This window comes from Anopheles marshallii, chromosome X, assembly GCF_943734725.1.
Source record: "Anopheles marshallii chromosome X, idAnoMarsDA_429_01, whole genome shotgun sequence".
Classification (NCBI taxonomy): Eukaryota; Metazoa; Arthropoda; class Insecta; order Diptera; family Culicidae; genus Anopheles; species Anopheles marshallii.
The window spans coordinates 7,023,314-7,041,322 of NC_071325.1; the positions used below are offsets into that span (position 1 = coordinate 7,023,314).

Sequence of the window (18,009 nt, forward strand, 5' to 3'; positions counted from 1 at the left end):
TCAGACCAGCGGTCCACGGATCTCCGTTCGCAGGATCCCGAGCCTGCCGCGAAGATATTGTGCCCTCCGAAAACAGATCTGGTAGAGGCGCGGTAAAGCAAGCACCTCAAATAGTCGCTTACCAACGGACCGTTTGCGTTTACAACCCTGGGTTCCTCGCTTGGCGCTGACACAGTGCACGTAGTCCGCAGTCAGATGAAGCGCATCTCAGTGGCTTTAAAAAAGGCATTAAAATGATTGCATTAATCCTCAATCCCCGATGGGGCATTGGTGACCGCAGGAAGAAAAACCGAGCGACGTAAAGAAAACGTTAAGCCTTAATTTTTATGCGTTCCACCCATGGGTGTCGGGGACACCCCCTGTCCGACCGTCAAACAGCGCGGTCGATGACGCTGTCGACACGGCCATTAATCAGTGGCACCGTCATGGCGGTGTTCGGCAAATATACCGACCGGCATCCCCCCCCCCCGGAAGCCGGAAGCCGGGGTGGTAGAGGTGGGAAATGAGTAAAAGAAAACGATCCGGCGCGCACCATCACCCGGAGGACAGCGCTGGCAACATTGCGCACCGTCGGCGCCCGTAGTCACCGGTGACGCCGTGGCAAAATGCGCGGGTGCGCCTTAAGCCACTTTGACATCTTAATCCTAAGTGGTATTTAAGGTTTCAAATAAAAATCATGATACAAATGTTCTCACATCGGTTGGCATCCTGCCCCCTGGTAACGCTTCTCGTGCCTCCCCCCCCGGAAGTACTTGGCGCCCGCACGTCAGACCTCCGGCGGTGCTGCCACCTTGTCTGCGGTCCTGTCAGCGTCCCGGAATCGGTTTTTAATGCGACCGCGAACAGTACCGTCGTTGACGGCAATTTATTTCCTATTTATTTATCACCGCGTACGGAGCGACACCTAACGCTCGTTAGCTTAATCGCTGGTGAGGTGCGAGGGTGTAGTTGGAACTGGGGATTTCAAGCGTCGAAGTCATCCGGAGTCAACCCTCACTAGAATCTGATTCTGTACTGATTATTTTCATTGCTCCAAATAAGTTCAAATCGTGTGTTGAGCTGCAACATGTTGAAGCTATTGTGCTCAGGAGATGTTCCATCTCCTTAAGAACTGAGGTCTTCTGTACAACATCAAGAATTTCTCTAGGTATTTGAGATTTCTCACAATACATGGTACGGAAAACCCTGTGACACGATCAATTGACATTGACATATCCACAAGAATGCATTCTCGAGATGCCGACAACATCTCTGCGGGATGTCTTCAGAGCAGAGAGAGAGCATCTTGTACATCAGCTGGTAGAATGCGTACTCCTGCGTTGACAAATGTCATAAAGAATACTAAACGAGGCAAACATAACCATTCGTAAGAGAGTCTGAAGGTGTCTGCGTACGCCCAGGATATCACATATCAGCTGTAAAGTATATCAAACCTCAATGATGTTATAACTCATTGCTGCAAGATGAATATCTTGGCTGGTTCGGAGCTTATCCTCGCGTCTATCAAGATGATTTGTTGCGAACGCGCTTACACATAACGCAGGTACGCGGACGCAGCTCTATCCGTGCCCATCGTCAGAGATCTTACGATCCCGGCGCCCATCACTTTCATAAATCGTTGGAAATAGATTTTTAATTATTTCACTTAAATCTCTCGCTGTCTCCGTGTCCCGTGTAGCATGGTAAACCGCACGATGACGCCATTTACGTCGAATGTTGACGGTTTTTCGCCCGGTCACCGAAATAAAGGTTGCCACGGTACGGAACCGTTTCTAATTCATTAGAACCCTGTCAAGGGTTTTGCTCGGTGCGCGTTCGTTTTTCCGTTCCTCCTTCCTGTCTGTTCCCTTTGCTGCACGAGTTCCTGGCATGGCATCAATTTCTCTGCGCCTCGCTGGTCTGTTCGTGTCGTCGCCGGGCGCCGATATCGATCACACACTCCTACACGCACCAGCACGCGATGTGACCGCGCTCGACTGCTCGTGATCTTTGGAGATCACTTTGTTCCCGGGCGTCTGCACGGTGAGAACCGGCCGTCGGTGGCAGAAGTCTTGCCGGCGTCCTGAGAGAATAAAAATAATATTTACGATGATTATAAAAAGCATTAGAGGCATAAAATATTAACTTGTAGATTTTCGTTACAATTCCCCCTGTTGTCTCGCCCAACCTTCGCCTTCGGAACACCCACTCCCGGCGGCAGTAAACTCGAAGCCCATTTGTCGGTTGTGAGATCTATTCTTAGGAATCCCTTTCGGGACGCGAAGGGCTCTTCCTCTCGCACGATCCACCACGCTTCCACCAGCCAAGCGTTGGCCGTGTTCGCGATCCGGAAAGATCCCGGTTCCCGGAATCGGTTACAAATGGATGGCAGCGGGAAGATTTATGCTTTGTTTGTTGAAATTGATGCAAACATTTGTCGCCTATTTCTCATGTCGAGCCATGGGAGAAATTGAGACGGCGGACGGCACGGCCGTCAGCCGTCTTCCAGCAGCAAGCAGAGGCCTCTCGCTCGTTACTACTCCAAAAGCAAAAAAAAAAAAATACTGGAGCTATGCCCCACTATGCTTTGGGCGGCCTGTCACAAGTTGGCCGGAAAATGAGATTCATCTCATGCGGTTAATTACTTCATCTCGCGTCGTTTTTTTTTTTTTATGTTCCACCTCATTTTCCCTTTGGTTTGGTTCTCTCGCTTCTACTTGTAGTTTTATTGTTATCTTAATCGATCCTCAACCCTACATCTGCTATATATATAAATTCTCAAACCCTTTTACCTTTTTTTTTTAATATTGGAGCAAAAAATTTATGGAAAACCCAAAACATTCAACATTATTCTCAAAAAAAAAACTACCAAAAGTACCTCCAGAAATAAGGTTACTGTTTGGTTTTTTTATGTAACAAACACAACCTTCTTCTTGGCGCTTCTTGTTGGTGAAAGCTGACAGCTAGGACGGTGAAATTTCGCAACGCGAACACCATTCGCCATGTGTCGGTGGCTTTAGGCAGCGGAAATTGCTGGACGCAGCAAACTCCGGGACGCTCCGCAACGCCACTAGCAGTTGCGCCCCAACGAGGCTCGTCCAGAATGGTTGGGAAGCCTCCGTGTGATAGTGAACCCATCGTGCGTAATGTTGCATTCTAGCTGGCGAAATGTTGGTAAGACATTTCGGAGCGGAGTGGCGTTGGGAAAATGGGAAACCCTCCAAAATAAACAGCTCCAAGCAGTGCGCTGCACATTTCTGCTGCACGGAGCTGTTCTGCAAAACAGATTTTTGAGACGCTCCCAACGGCAAGTACAATAAGGGTGTGTTGCCGGGCGTAATTGCTCTGCGCGGCCTGAAGTTGAGGTTGAACTTGGGATTTTGTTTTTCCTTCCGTTTTGTTTTTTTTTTTGCACTCGCTTCTTCGTCTGCATTTACGAGCATAATTACATTATTTGCTTTCAACAGGTCTGCGGAAATTGGGTAATTTTTGAAAAGTGGCATGCACTTAAATACAAACGGTGGTGATGGGGGGAGGCCACCGATGCCAATCAGCGCACCCCTGCCCCCATTTCCGCAGTACGTAATGGGTGTTTGATCAGGCACCGGGGGTATCCGGCACAAGTGGCCAACGAGTGTGTACTTTTGGGACGCAATTGAATATGCTACCGAAGCTGTTGCGGTTACAGGTTTATGATTTACCGTGCCGAACCAGCCGCGCTAACGAGCAGATGATCGATGCCCCGGGGTATGGTGGACCGGGAGAGGCAAGATCAAGCTTTTAATAACGAAACCACCGGACAATACACGCCAGACATCTGCATACGTTCGGGCATGCACGAAACAACCGGGAAGCGTCTGCTAATAGGCCGCATGCGATGCGCTGAACCCACTTATCCGCTGCTTAACCCGAGCGCCAAACACACAAAAGTCAGTCTGGAGCAGCTGTGTTTTTTTTTTTGACAAGTTAGCGCCACTATTCGGAGAAAATTGGGTAACGTTTCCCAGCAATTATTTCGCGCTGTTTAGACCTCCAACTTCCCGCCAGGAGCTCGCCGTGCATTTTGTGCACTAATATTATAATGACGTATTTCAACCGCCAGCTGTCAGATGGGTGAATAAAAGGCGGAAAATGAAGCGGCGAACTGCGTTGCGCCATCAAAGTACAACAAAAAAACAGCTTAATCCATTAAGGAACGCTACGGGAATGACATTTCGCACACTAGCAGCGCTTTTTCTCTCTGTGGCGTCATTCACTAAGGAGCCGAGAAGAAGCCGAACTGCTTTCGATACGATTTGACAGCTCGCCTGCCAAGAGCTCGGCTACTAACTCGCCGCTGGACACACCGTTTATACGTGCGGTTCGAAAAGTTAAGTATGAATTTACGCGATACATCATGCGCACGCTACGCAGAGTGCCATGGTATGATTTTGATGGCTGTTTCGGTGATCGTCCCTGCAGGTTCTTTGCCTTACCGTGACCTCTGGCAGTCGCACACGAAACAAATAACTCATTGGTCTAAATCCGAATCCCCCCCCGAAAGCCCACTCGGCCGGTGCGCTCGATTGATTAATGTCCACATTTGATCCATTACTGTAGCCGTTTCGAACGGAATGTTTATTTATCGGTTTGCCCGGGGAAAATAAAGCCCGCCAGCCGCGATGGTTCTGGCATTCCCAATCCATCTCCCGGCCGATGGGCGATCGACGGTGGCAGGTTCCATCAACCGGGCCCGATTATTGTCCGACCGATAGGCACACCGTTCGCCTACCCCTCGGCGTAATGTGTTTTCGATGTCGCGCGTTTTTCATCCGGTACTCGTACCTTCCGCACCGGCGCGGTCAAACGCGGTGGCTGTCAAATGACGAAAGCAGCGGTCGAAAACATGGCGGGAACGGTGAAGGCACCGAACGGTCGAAACAAAGCGAACCGTACAGTGCGGTAAGGAAGCTAAACACTTGTGATGTGATCGATTTTTTACATCGCCGGATAGGCAAACACCTTTGGCCGGCAAAAGATTACCGCCTCGAAAACCGGGGACGGATGAGTATGTGCGCGGTCTAAACAAATCATCCGAAAAACCGTCGGACGACGACCCGGCGGGACAAAGGGCGCTGGACGGGTCGGGTCGGTCGGGATGCGACGGAGCAAACACGAACTGGCTGCGCACGACAGTGCGGTGGATATGATTAATAAGCGAGTGTCCCATTTATTTATATTTAATAAATTATCTACCTCTCTTGCTCACGCGAGCTCTCCTCCTCCTCTCTCTCTCTCTCTCTTTCCGTCTATTCTCCCATTCCATTTTTGCTGAGCACGAGTTGGTTGCGAGATGGATTCTGATGCACGCAAACAACTCTCCTGTACCACTACAGCTCCACGCTCCTGCCTAACGGTGGAGAGCAATCCGGACGACCGCTCTGACAGTGGTCGTCTAAGTGTGCATCGCAGTGACATTTGACACATTGTTATCCATGCGGCACTACAAACTTGTGCGGTATTGTCGTAGAAATAAATTACCCACTAACGCTGGCGATTGCAATAGTGCAATAGTACGCAGACGCTCCTAACGGAGCAACCGGGTAAGTGGCCGGTGGTCCATCGTCGAGGTCTCCCAGAAATGCCACGAGAAATCGTTAGACAGAACGCCACGGGGTGCAGGCGCCTTTCGGGGACTGCCATCAAGATTGTGGGGGCATTCCGTCGTCGGGTGCGTTGGTTTGGTCTCGTACGTTGGCATACCTTCCGGAGGTTGTTGGTATGTGTGTTTTTTTTGTTTCGTTTCTCTGTATATCTCGTGTAGTTTGGATACGGCGCGGGGGAGTTACACCGTAACCGGCTAGTTTTGATGCGTCTCGATGCTGTTCCCTTTGTCAGAAACAGCATGAGCTACCCCCACCCCCCCCACAAACTGCTCCAAACACACGTTCCAAGACGCACTATTGCCTGCTACAGAATCATTCTGTCAACGTTCGCTTGTTCACTGCCCGTTCACCCTCGCTCCGGGTTTTTTTTGTTGTTGTTTTTTTATAAGCCTTCCCTGCCAGTTACCTCTGGAGCTGCTGGTGTCTATTAATTGGATGAAATTTGATACTTTCGCTTCGTTCTCGCAACGGGGCCCGTGGGTTACTCCGGTTTTGTTTCTATATAGGCTCACCTCACCAAACCACCGACGACGAGAGCCCTGCTCGGAAATGGAAAGATCATCACGATCGATTTCTCGGTGAGTAGGATCTTTTCCAGAGATATATATAATTTTTTTTTTATTGGAGCTTGTTTTGTTTTTGCCTTGCATGTTCTCCCCAACCACCTCGTTCTGCTGCTCTGCTGCAGATCAGATGATACGATCACGACCTCATTGACCATCGCGCAGTTCCAGTTAACCAGGCCGCGCTGCTTCAGGAGGTCGTGCCACGCATCTCCCCGAATATTACCCAGCGAAATCGTTGGTTTCATTCGTAGTCTTACTGCAGTATTGTCGGGTGTTATTCTCAGGTCTAAGCGTGGACTTCTTTTTAAAACTATAACCAAATTGATATAAAAATTCTAGACATCTAGAGTGAGAATGATTGAGCATTTTACTTCCTCATTCTTATTTAGTCTATTCCGCTATCCATCGCCAGTCCTTGGGTAAGGTCCTTAGAATAATATAAGGTCTACGTGTAGACTAGTGTGGCGTAATATCCATTTTTCTGGAGTTGGATTAATCATTCCATTAATAACTTTGGTTTTTTTGCAAATGCTAGTAGACTGCCTAATTCTCCAAGATATCGAGTATCAAATCTGCCCATCCAACTTCAGATTGGAATCTGGAATACTCCAGGAATAACACTGGAGATAGCATCTGAGTGAACTCCCGAGTAAACACCGGTAACTCCAGTGTTATCTCCGGAGTATTGAAGAATCAAATCCGGAGTTGCCTTCGAAGTACTCGGAGAGCTAACTCCAGAGTAATCCAGAGTCGACTCTGGTATTATTTTCGAAGTTGAAACTGGTTGCATCAGCTTCGGAGACGGATTGGATTCATAAACTCACTCCAGAATTCCCACCACTAGGTATAGACGACATCTAGGACTTGGTCTGTACGACGCCTACCGAACTTCATATTCCATATCCACATCCAAATTAGATTTGATCCACATCGGTGCAATAGACTAAATGTCTGAAGGCAATAAAGTCACCATCGCCACCAACTGCCAACTGAGTCCTGCAAGTCCGAATAGGCTCCTTCACTGATTCAAGGAGATAGTTTTATGGTAACAATTGTACATGAATGATACACCAAGAACTCGTTATTTCTTTTAAGCAGACATTGCCAAGACCCTCCGTATCAGAGTGAGCAATGAAGCGACATGTCATAAATTCCTTCCACTGCTAATCATCCCCCAAACGCGGCTCTATTTCCATCGCGATCGCTTTACCCATTTACGAAACGATATTGCCAGATGCCAATGTGCCGGGTTTTATGGTCCAATTCCACGTCCGTCATCTTGCGATCGGAACGCGCACCAGCACCAGATTACAAGCAACTCCCTCCGGGCGAGATGATCTTAATTGAGGGCGGCAATTATGATAGTTTAATTTCGGTTGTGCCTTCGCCGCCCGGCGGAGTGTTTGCAGCGTTTGGATTGGTTCGCTGCTGCCGTGCCGTGTGGGAGGGTTCCGGACCCGGGTCGGTGTGCTTTATCACCCTTCGTTTAGCCCCCACAGAGGACAAAAAAAAATCCCAACATGGCAGACATGTTGTTTTTTTTTTTTGGTATATGGGGAGCGCACGCAACAGCAATAAATCCTTTTTGTGTGGCAATGGGATGGAGCGCATGTTGAAATAAACCAGGAAACACCAAGTCAACAAAAAAAAAACACGCCGGGCTATAAATGCTGTAGTATATAAGGACTTTTGTAGGGGAGGATGGGGATGGGGGGAGGTGTGTGCAGAGGGGTCTTCATGAAATTATTTCTTCGTTTGCTTCCGGGGAACAAACGGAGCAGTAAAATGTAGCCATAATTTCCTTGTAAATGTGCCATATAAAGCAGGATTTAGTGTGCCGGGCCCGGAAGAGCCCGGGACACCGTTGGTGTTCGGCTGGGGCGTGGATCGGAAGAGGACAAGAAATACCGGCGCACACACACAGTGCAAACAGCTAAACAAGCGGTAGCGCGCGTGCGGTCAGTATCGTTCACTCAAACCGACCATCCCGTGCCCGTGTACGTCCCACACGGACGGTTTTTAGGGTGGGGAGGAGGGGGTTCAGCAATGTGGTGTGAAAGATCCCATGCCACCATTCCGTTTCCAGTTGGTGTGCGGCGGAGCGGAAGGAGTAGCGTAACAGCCCCAGCGTGGCGAAGCAAGCAAAGCAACAACAGCAAACATAACATACAAAATCGTCATCATCAACACTTTATTCAAGTTTTATCTCGCCCTCTTTAACATCTCCTTAAAGTTCGCTACCGTTTCCGTGCCGGTCCCCTTTGCGCTTTACCAACCGGACGCAACGTAAAGCAGTTGGAAAGGCTGGAGCAGATAGTTTTATTTGTCTTTTTTTCCCCCCCCACTCTCGATTGCTTAAACTTCTTATGGCGGGGAGTTGCCCCCGATGACTCTTCAGCCTCCAGCATCCATCTGCACTGGGAATGAAACGCACGACGGCGGGAGGAGTTCATCTGTATCAGTCCCATTCAGGCTGGTCTATTGCAGATAATTACAGTGCGTATCGCATTGATGGAGTCAGCGCCTCGGAGTGAACCGACCCTGCTTTGAAGGAGGCAAAATTCGAGCGTTCCCCGTGTGCGCGAACGATGCTTGATGGTGACGAAACTTATCGATCGCTGTGTGTCGCGCCGTTGGTAGTGGTGGGTTCATCTGTATCCGTGCACGACCCCTCTATACCAGCGCTCGTCGTACGCAATGCCCACCGCGTGCCGGAACAGTATACGCGATGGTGGAGGAAAACGCATTGCAGCGCCGAAGTGGGCGTGGCCTACACCGACGGAATGAACACGCCGCACGGATATCCTGCAACACAAACAAACACACACTCGCACGCAGCGCCCCGAATGCGTAGCTCGTCCACGAATCGTAGACCGCGGACCCGCGACCCTGTCTGCTCGCTGCACGCAACCGCAACGAGCGGCAAACGTCGGTCAGTAACGTTCGAGTGGTTGCCGGGTACGCAGGGTCGTCGAAATTCCGTCGGTACTCTGCAACCGTTGCGCCGTGCCGTTTGTTTTGTGCTCGTGCTGAAAAGTAGGAAACAGTGATGAGTCGGCAGTTGCGGACATAGTTTGGTGCTGGATCATTGGATTTTGGTGCTTTGGGGGAAAGCAAAACCCACGCGCAGTGTGCAAGTGTTTTTGGGTAGTTTTTTTTTTCTCCTGTTTTGTTGCCTGTTGCGAGACGTGGAGAAGCTCCTAAAAAAAAACAAAGCAAAACAGTGCCCAACCGGGAAGGGTTTCTTGTCCGGGGGTGGTTAAATTCCCGGAAAAGTGGACCCGGACGAGTGGATCGTACAGACCCAAGAGAGTGCCGGCGACTGTAGTCGGGTGGGTAGTGAAGGAGACGTGTCAACTGCAGTATCAAAAACCCCACCAATCAAGCCCATCAACCAAACGCGCTGCAGCGTCGATGCGCTGCTGTCTGCATCGAGCGCGTGCGAACATTCGACGGGTGTGCTTAGGTTAGGCGGTGACAGAGGCATCATACCGCCACCGTGGTGCGGCGATCCACCCAGTTTGTGCTCCCTGCAGTGCTACCGTCGTTCCGTGTCACACCTGCCAAAATGCTCGTCCCGCCCGAGATGATAGCGGTCCAGTCGAAGCTTATCTACCAGATGAACAAGTACTGCGCCGACCGGGTGCAGGCCCGCAAGGCCCAGATACACAAAACCATCCAGGAGGTATGCCGGGTGGTGCAGGACGTGCTCAAGGAGGTGGAGGTGCAGGAACCGCGGTTCATCTCCTCGCTCAACGATTACAACGGCCGTTACGATGGGCTCGAGGTCGTGTCGCCGACGGAGTTCGAAATCATCATCTACCTCAACCAAATGGGTGTGCTGAACTTTGTCGACGACGGCACGCTGCCCGGCTGTGCCGTGCTGAAGCTGAGCGACGGCCGCAAACGCTCGATGTCGCTGTGGGTCGAGTTCATCACCGCGTCCGGCTACCTGTCCGCCCGGAAGATCCGGTCCCGGTTCCAGACGCTCGTCGCCCAGGCCTGTGATAAGTGTTCGTACCGCGATTCGGTGAAAATGATTGCCGACACGACCGAGGTGAAGTTGCGTATTCGGGAGCGCATCATTGTGCAAATAACGCCCGCGTTCAAGTGTGCCGGTCTCTGGCCGCGGTCCGCTTCGCACTGGCCGCTGCCGCAGATACCGTGGCCGCATCCGAACATCGTGTCCGAGGTGAAGACGGAGGGTTTCGACATGCTGTCGAAGGAGTGTATCGCGCTGCAGGGGAAGAATTCCGCGATGGAGGGCGATGCCTGGGTGCTCAGCTTTACCGAGGCCGAAAACAAGCTGCTACAAGGTGAATTACTGCAGCACGACTAGCGAGAAAGATCCTTACCTTCATTAGATACCACAAACCCCAAAACTACTGTTCGCGCATTCGCTTTTTGGCTGCTCAAAGATCAGTTTACTACTCTTTTTTATGGCCCTCCGTAACACTCGAACGCACCAACATACAACTCATCAAACAGATAATAGTGCATCGCTAGATCAACAGCCAAAAACAAACCATCCAAGATTAACCTCCACTTAATGGATGTAAAAACATCAATTGCAAAAGCGCTGCCTCGTTTGCCTCACGGAACGCCTGCCATATCGACTGCCCGCCCCAGAACTAGCTCTAGTTAATGCGTCTTAATATCGACATTAAAGCATGCACGACGGCTAACGCGTGTAGATCGTGTCGTGGCACCGCTCCCGCCGTTACGCGAGTTAACGTTCGTATCCACATTAAGATATCCGCGGCGCATTAGCGTTACCCTGCCCAAAAGGCAGCGCATCTCAGCGACCGCTGATAGTGGCTGGAGGGATAGGTTGGAGATTGCTTCAGAATGGGTTACTTGCTTGGGAGCGTTAGTAAGATTTATTGCCCAGTGTTTGCGTTTGCCATTCATTGGTTGGCGAGAGGTATTGTGAGACCTCAGAACCTCTGGAGTCATTCCTGAGGAGCGTTGGTAAAGCGGTGAAAACAGAAGCACTATGTTGCAGCCTTTCATACATGTTCAAGATGAAGTTTTATTCTATATTTGACAGTTTTAAGTAACCATCAAACAGAATCAACTAATTCTCGTATTTGTTGAATGTTTATTTTGGTATCAAAGTGAATATCTTGAAGAATATTTATTGGAGGATCTCCAACGAATAACCAATTATTTACTCTTGTTGCAATCTTGCCCTTACATCTTTGATCTCAATTAGTATCAATTCTCAATTCTTCTTCCCCTTCCCCTACTTCTTCTTCTTCTTCTTGGGCACAACAACCTCAAGAGGGTCTAGTCCTATCGGTTATGACCTTCTTTGACTTAATTGACCCATCGCTGGATAGTCAGTCCTGTGTACGAGAGATTAGTCCATTAGTCCAGATGGGATTTTGGACCAGTCCTGTCGTGTGCAGAATAGTTTAGTTTTGCCCCCGTCCCTCCCAACTAGCACTTAGACGTAGAGTTTGACTGCATACCCACTAATCCCCTCATCTACGTGGCTTCCAACTTTCACCCGCAGGTGGTTGCCGAAGGCGTTGCCTCAGCATCCTCAAGACGCTGCGCGACCGGCATCTCGATCTGCCCGGCAACCCGGTCACCTCCTACGTGATGAAGACGCTGCTGCTGTACGAGTGCGAGAAGCACCCGCGCGAGATGGAGTGGGACGAGAACTGCATGGGTGACCGCATCAACGGCATCTTTCTGCAGCTGATCTCCTGCCTGCAGTGTCGCCGGTGTCCGCACTACTTCCTGCCAAACATGGACCTGTTCAAGGGCAAATCGCCCGGTGCGCTCGAGAACGCGTCGAAGCAGGTATGGCGGTTGACGCGGATCATGCTCACGAACTCGCGATGCCTCGAGGAGCTGTAAGGTGGAGGGTTGTAGCGCTAAGCAGTAGGCTAAGCAAACTGGTAAGCATGGGACCGGTGCAAAAGCAGGCCGTACTCGCCTCACCTGTCCAGAGGGCACTTAGAAGCAACAGAATAATGTGAGAAAGGGAGAGAGAGAGAGAGCCGTACGTACTACTAACTCTAGCGAGGTACTAAATTATTATGCGCGTATACTATACACACTAAGCTAATTCGTCGATAACTTATATCTTAAAGGTGTTTTTAATCTACTAAACAAAGTTGGATGTTTTACCGGAGGTAGGAGTTGAATTCCACCGCCAAATGTGAACTCGTTAGCTCATCCTTTTGTTTCCAAAGTATTCGCAGACACCGACTAAGTCTGCAGCAAGCAGAAACGGAAGGTATTTATGCACACTGCTAGCTGCCTCAGTTACATCTGGCGTTCACCGTTTGACAAATTAAACCCAAGCCGGAAGCACAGCAAGCAAAACGCAGAACTATTCGACAGGGGATGCTCGCAAGCAAGTCAGAGTGTGGCAAACACCCGCACAAAGCAAACGTTCTCTTTTATGGCTTACGTTCCTTTCTTTTTTTTTTTTTCGTCCAGACCAAAACGTTCCCAGCACCGACCGGGGGTCGCTGTAGGAAGGTTTGCAAGGTGCAGCACAGCTAACGCTGTGAGTACCGCCTAGTAATCCTAGGGTCTTGGTCGCAATACGCTAAACAAAACCGAATCAAATCTACTAGCATGTAAGGGTACGTTGTAGAAAAGGGCAGGGACGCTATCGTTGTTTCGTGTACCGTGTGCAACCGGCGGCACCCGGGTTGGACACCATCGGATTGTGAAATTCACAATCTCGTGTCCAAAGGGAACGATATTGAAATAGACAAAGGCGGTAAACAATTTACATTTAAAATAAACGATTCAATACCTTTTTGTTTCTGTGCAAAAAGAAAAGGAAATCAAGAAATGCAGGGTTAGTCGGTTGATATTCTGAGGCGAAAGAAAATGTCACTGGAACAACACATCGAAAGCTACCGTACAAAGATGTTCGGATTAAAAAACATCGCACACCAGCAATAGTTCAACAGTTAAAATGCTACGCAAATCGTGTCCATCTATCGGAATTTAATGAAAAGTGTTAAAGTACGTCAGAACAAGCCCAATTGAGCTCGTTCTCAAACCATCCCGCCAAAGTGTACCAAACATTACGCCCTCCCCCTCCGCCTGCCAATTTTCCTTTCCCTCCCCAACAAAAAAAAAAAAACAAGTGACACAAAGTGTCAAAATCCACCACAAAAACAAACACGCACACGGTGTGGTGAAACCGAAAACAGAATCACAAACAGCACAACCCATTCCCGATAATTATCCGTTTTGTCTGCCCGAAATCGTGCGCCGCGCAAAATGTTTTGTTTGAAAACATTTACCATTCGGGTTTGATGGGTTTTTAGTTGATTTGGTGTCATTTTTTTCTTGTTGTTGCTGCCATTCTTTGCGGTTGGGTTTTGTTTTCATTCCGCTTTCATTTGCTTTTTTTTTTTGGCCTCCCTCTCTCTGTCAACACCGCTTATCGGGCGTTCGTTATCGTTGCGAACTGCCCGAAGCGAACGACGACAACCAAATATTTCTCATACGTGCGTAGAAGCATGGGCGCGTGTGTTAGTGTGGACAACACCCAACAGGTACCTTTTCGAAATGCAATTTTATAATCGGACGGGCTAATAACCGTCTGCACGGGTTGAAGACGCTCCGAGCGTCCGACGTGCCGCAATAAACGCTGACAGCTTCAACGGCCGTACAAACCAATTTACGATTATTGGGCTCATAATTTCTCGTGCTTCTCCCGTGCGGCCGTGTGCGTCCAAAAAGGCGTTAGGCTGTTGCCGTTTGCTAACTTCGAATAGGAGAAGGAGAGAAAAAAAAAAAAGCACACGTAACAAAAGTGTAAGTTCCCAACGAACCAGGAGAAGTGAGCGGGAGGGAGAGAGAGAAAGAGAAAGAGAGAGAGAGAGAGAGAGAAATGCGCAGCAGGTATCAGTATACGCGCGCCTAATCGTAGTGGTTCGATAAAAATTCGATATTCAAAAACCCGGGTGAAAGGTGCCCACAACAAACGGTCCGGACCAAGAAGATGTCCACCGAGGGGGGGTGTTCGGTGTCCACGTTTTGGCTAATGTGTAGACGACAGCACAACAGCCACAGAATTGTGATCCTCCACCAATAAAACGCTTAATCGGAAAGCGAACAATGTTAACACGCACTTTCGCCCATATACGTCCGCGTGTGGCGCGCGTTCGACTGCATGTGCGGCGACAGGCTTCTACGGCACACTACGTCAAACTGCTGGAACACAGGAAACAAACAAATCGACTCGAAACGGAGCCCGTAAACCGTTCCAACAAAACCCCGGGCACGTCAACGTCAGCCGGACCTGGACCATTACTCGACGCGAAGTTCATTTTAAATCAGCAAACTGCAATTTGATCTGGCAGGTAAGGGATGTGTGTACACTCCACATGTTCCACCTTCTGGCGGTCCCTCCGCATCGTGCAAACATGAGCTTGATCCAAAAAAAAAAAACCCAGGATGAAAAGCAACCACAAAAGGATAACGCTCCTGAAGCGTACAGCGTGCTGTTGCTGTTGTTTGTTTTATCGAGTCTTTAAGCCCCCTTTCACAGTCAGCCTGTGTATGGGGAGGTTATAGTTAGTAACGGGCGGAGTGTGTATACACACGGCACAAGCGACAAATGTTCCATCCCTCATTTATTACACCGGTACAAATCACACACGGTCAGCCTACACGCCGGGGAAGAACCCTGCAACGCACCGAAAAGGGCTCACGGTGCACAGCAAACAATAATGAGCGATAACAATAGAGCGGAATCTTAAATCTGCCCTGTCGAATCTTTTGCTTCTGCCAGCGTAAAGTATCATATTTCCCCTTCGGTTGTACGCTTCTTCGGTTGTTTTTTTTTTTTTTTAGCAGTCGCAGGAAGCGAACTTGTTCACCTTCGTCCCGTAATACCTTTTGTCTATCGCAGATGGATTAAATACGTCCAGTAGCGTGCGCTATGCGCAGTCCCGCTTATGGCGTATCTGATAGCATGCCCCACTCGCACTCCGAGAGCGATAAATCAATTCTCGGGTTCAGCCATCACCGCCGTGATACATGAGAAAGGAGATGTCCCCCACTCTCTTTATTTTTCACTCACAGATGCTAGAACAATCTCTCGTCTCACAGCACCAACACTCTCTTTTTTAGTATACTGCTGGTAGTGATTCGGTTTATAGAACGAATGTTATGTTTATTGTTTAGCAAATATGTTGAAAATAATGAAAATTTTCCGCGAGTACTGGTAATACATTAGACAAAAACTTTTTTAAGACACCTGCTCAAGGTATTCAACTTATCAAAAAATCACCAAAATATTTAGTTATCAAGCGATTTATTTAATTATCAGGTCTTTTTTATCTCTTTATCTCTGGAGAGTTCTTTACTATATCTATTCTATAAGGTGTACCTATGTACCTATCTTCTATTGGGTATACCTGTGGATATTCAAATAGAAGAGGACGCTATTAATGAAAAATTTTAAATTATGGAGGGCAAATGCATCGGATAGATTGGATATTCCAGCGCTTTGTTGAAGTTTAACAGTACTCAGTTAATTACACAATATTCAGTATTTCTAGTGCCACCTCTTCTTAATTCATTCTGAAGAAAGAGATGTATAGAGAGTTCTTCTCCTCTACAGAGTCTCATTAACTTGATTATTAACGACTCGATATCTAAACGAGTTGGTGAGTTGTACGGTCTCGCTCCACTAGAGATATTTTAAAGACTCTTCACCTTAGGGACTCCACGCAGGATCTGTGATATGGTCACATACATTGAATATTCCGCAGTACTTAGTGTTGTGATGCGTATAACCGAGGGAATAATTTCTTTGAAGTTCGGGGACCATACATATTATGTACTTAAGTGTCTTTCGCTCAGTATTTCAATCTGCATCTGTTGGCTGGAAGTCTGTGATGATAATGATGATGAAGGCCCTCCTCATACCCCTACATTACATTGAGATAGTCTAATTATAACTTATACATTTCAACACAGTTTCGATTGGTTGTTTGTGCTAAACATGAAGAAAGTTTGTAGAGACAACAGATTGGCCATCTGACATTAGCTCCTACCTGACATCCTGTGGTTGAATCCATCCATCTATATTATGAATCTCCTTTAATTCTTCGTGGTATGCAACCACTCTACAACAGGTGTCTTATGAAACAGTAATTGTTTGCGGTTATATACTTACTCACTGAGAATAATGACTATCCCATCAGTAATACGGCATTCTACTACAACCCTACGATCTCGTCCACTGTCTAGACATCAATAATCAACCCAAATTAAGATTAGACCTCAAACTACTCTGGAACTCACAAATATCTATAGAAAACAATTCAGAATAACTAAATTTTGGTACAATAAAGCATACATCAACAAGCAAATTTACTTCAAGACCTGAGAAACCCTCCAAGAAAATCTAGAATTATTCTGGAGATGAGAAAACACGTCATTACGGCGTCTCATATACAAATACATAACTTTTTCGATCTCTTAACCCTGCTTAAGTGCTAATGCTCCAGCTCGTCCAGCATCCTTTCCCTGGTGGCTACCTTTTAGTTCCCACGTTTGAATAAACCACCAGAACCAACGAAAACTAACCAAACCAAACAAAAAACGCAGATAGAGAACAGATAAGGAAGACACTCAAAAATGCACGCACGCGAATGGTTTGGCGACGGGATCGATTTATGAACCATTAATCAGCCAGGTGGGACAAAAACTCATGCTCATGATCATTCACGCAGATGATGGTCATCATCACACGTTAGGTAAACAAAACCCTTTCGGGGAATGGGGCAGACAAAAGCCTTTAAAAAAACAAAAAAACGTTGGACATCCACACCACGTTGGACGCTCTTCATCTGCTGGCCGGACGTGGACTTTGCGGGGTGTAAGACGATCCAACCGATAAAACCCCAGAAAACTCAAATCGACACTAAAAACAATTAAGCACGGTGCACCGGTGTCACCGTGTGCCACCCACAGCAAAATAAAGCCTCGACACTGTAAACTTGCACACCCACGCCGGACTGTCTCGTTAGGATTCGTTTTTTTTTTTTATTCCACTTCAACTTCAACGTCCCGTGGCTCTGGTGGTGAAGATTCTTTATGTGTGTCAATGTGGGAAAACGAATCAATTTGAGGTCGTGTAGCATAGCGGAGACTCCGTTTCGGAGACTCGTCTCGGTATAAACTCGTCTAGTAGTTGTCAAGCTGGTGTGTTTAGATGTCGATAGAAGACTTAGAATGCGATATTTAGAGCAGTCTGTATGCAGTTTCTAACACAAATGTTACACATTTCCTACAGCCAGTCCAACAGCCGATGTGCTGAGAAGAGATCCTGCCATCCAGACAATTCTCGTGGTATTTCAGCACCCTTTGCGCTATTAGCAGGATCTTCCCCTCCATTGGTACACCTCCACAGGTACGACATCCTCGCTGCAAGCTAAGCCAGATCCGATAGGTCTTATTTCAACGCTAGCGCATAAATATACATTAATGATGTGAAACACGAACCGGGCGACCCCGCGGGGAACGCACGCGCACGAACGCCGAACGCGATGGGAATGAAAATCAATAATGAAAACCGCACCCCGCCCAGCGGTGGCCCACCGGTTCCCGCTTGTGCTCCACCCTTGCTGCAGCCCACACCCAGCCTCCAGCCTCCAGGAATTTCCTTCGTCTGCGCTTTGCAGCGGGCGCATCGTTACCGTCGCGGAATGTATCGAAATTCCCATCGATCGCCGCGACTCGCGAGAGTGAAACGAACAAAAAACAAAAAAACAATGGTGAACTTAGACTTCGTTGTAACACTACTTAGAAGAAGGAAGAAAAAA

The 18,009-nt window shown here is 48.2% G+C and overlaps 1 protein-coding gene across 1 annotated transcript; it reads left to right on the top strand.

The window, feature by feature from the left end:
- The first annotated feature begins 9,758 nt into the window (after nucleotides 1-9,758).
- LOC128706965 (protein mab-21) lies at nucleotides 9,759-12,058 on the top strand. Its single transcript, XM_053801913.1, has 2 exons — nucleotides 9,759-10,506; nucleotides 11,709-12,058. The coding sequence occupies exons 1-2, from the start codon at nucleotides 9,759-9,761 to the stop codon at nucleotides 12,056-12,058; spliced, it is 1,098 nt and encodes a 365-aa protein (XP_053657888.1).
- The last annotated feature ends 5,951 nt before the right edge of the window (nucleotides 12,059-18,009 follow it).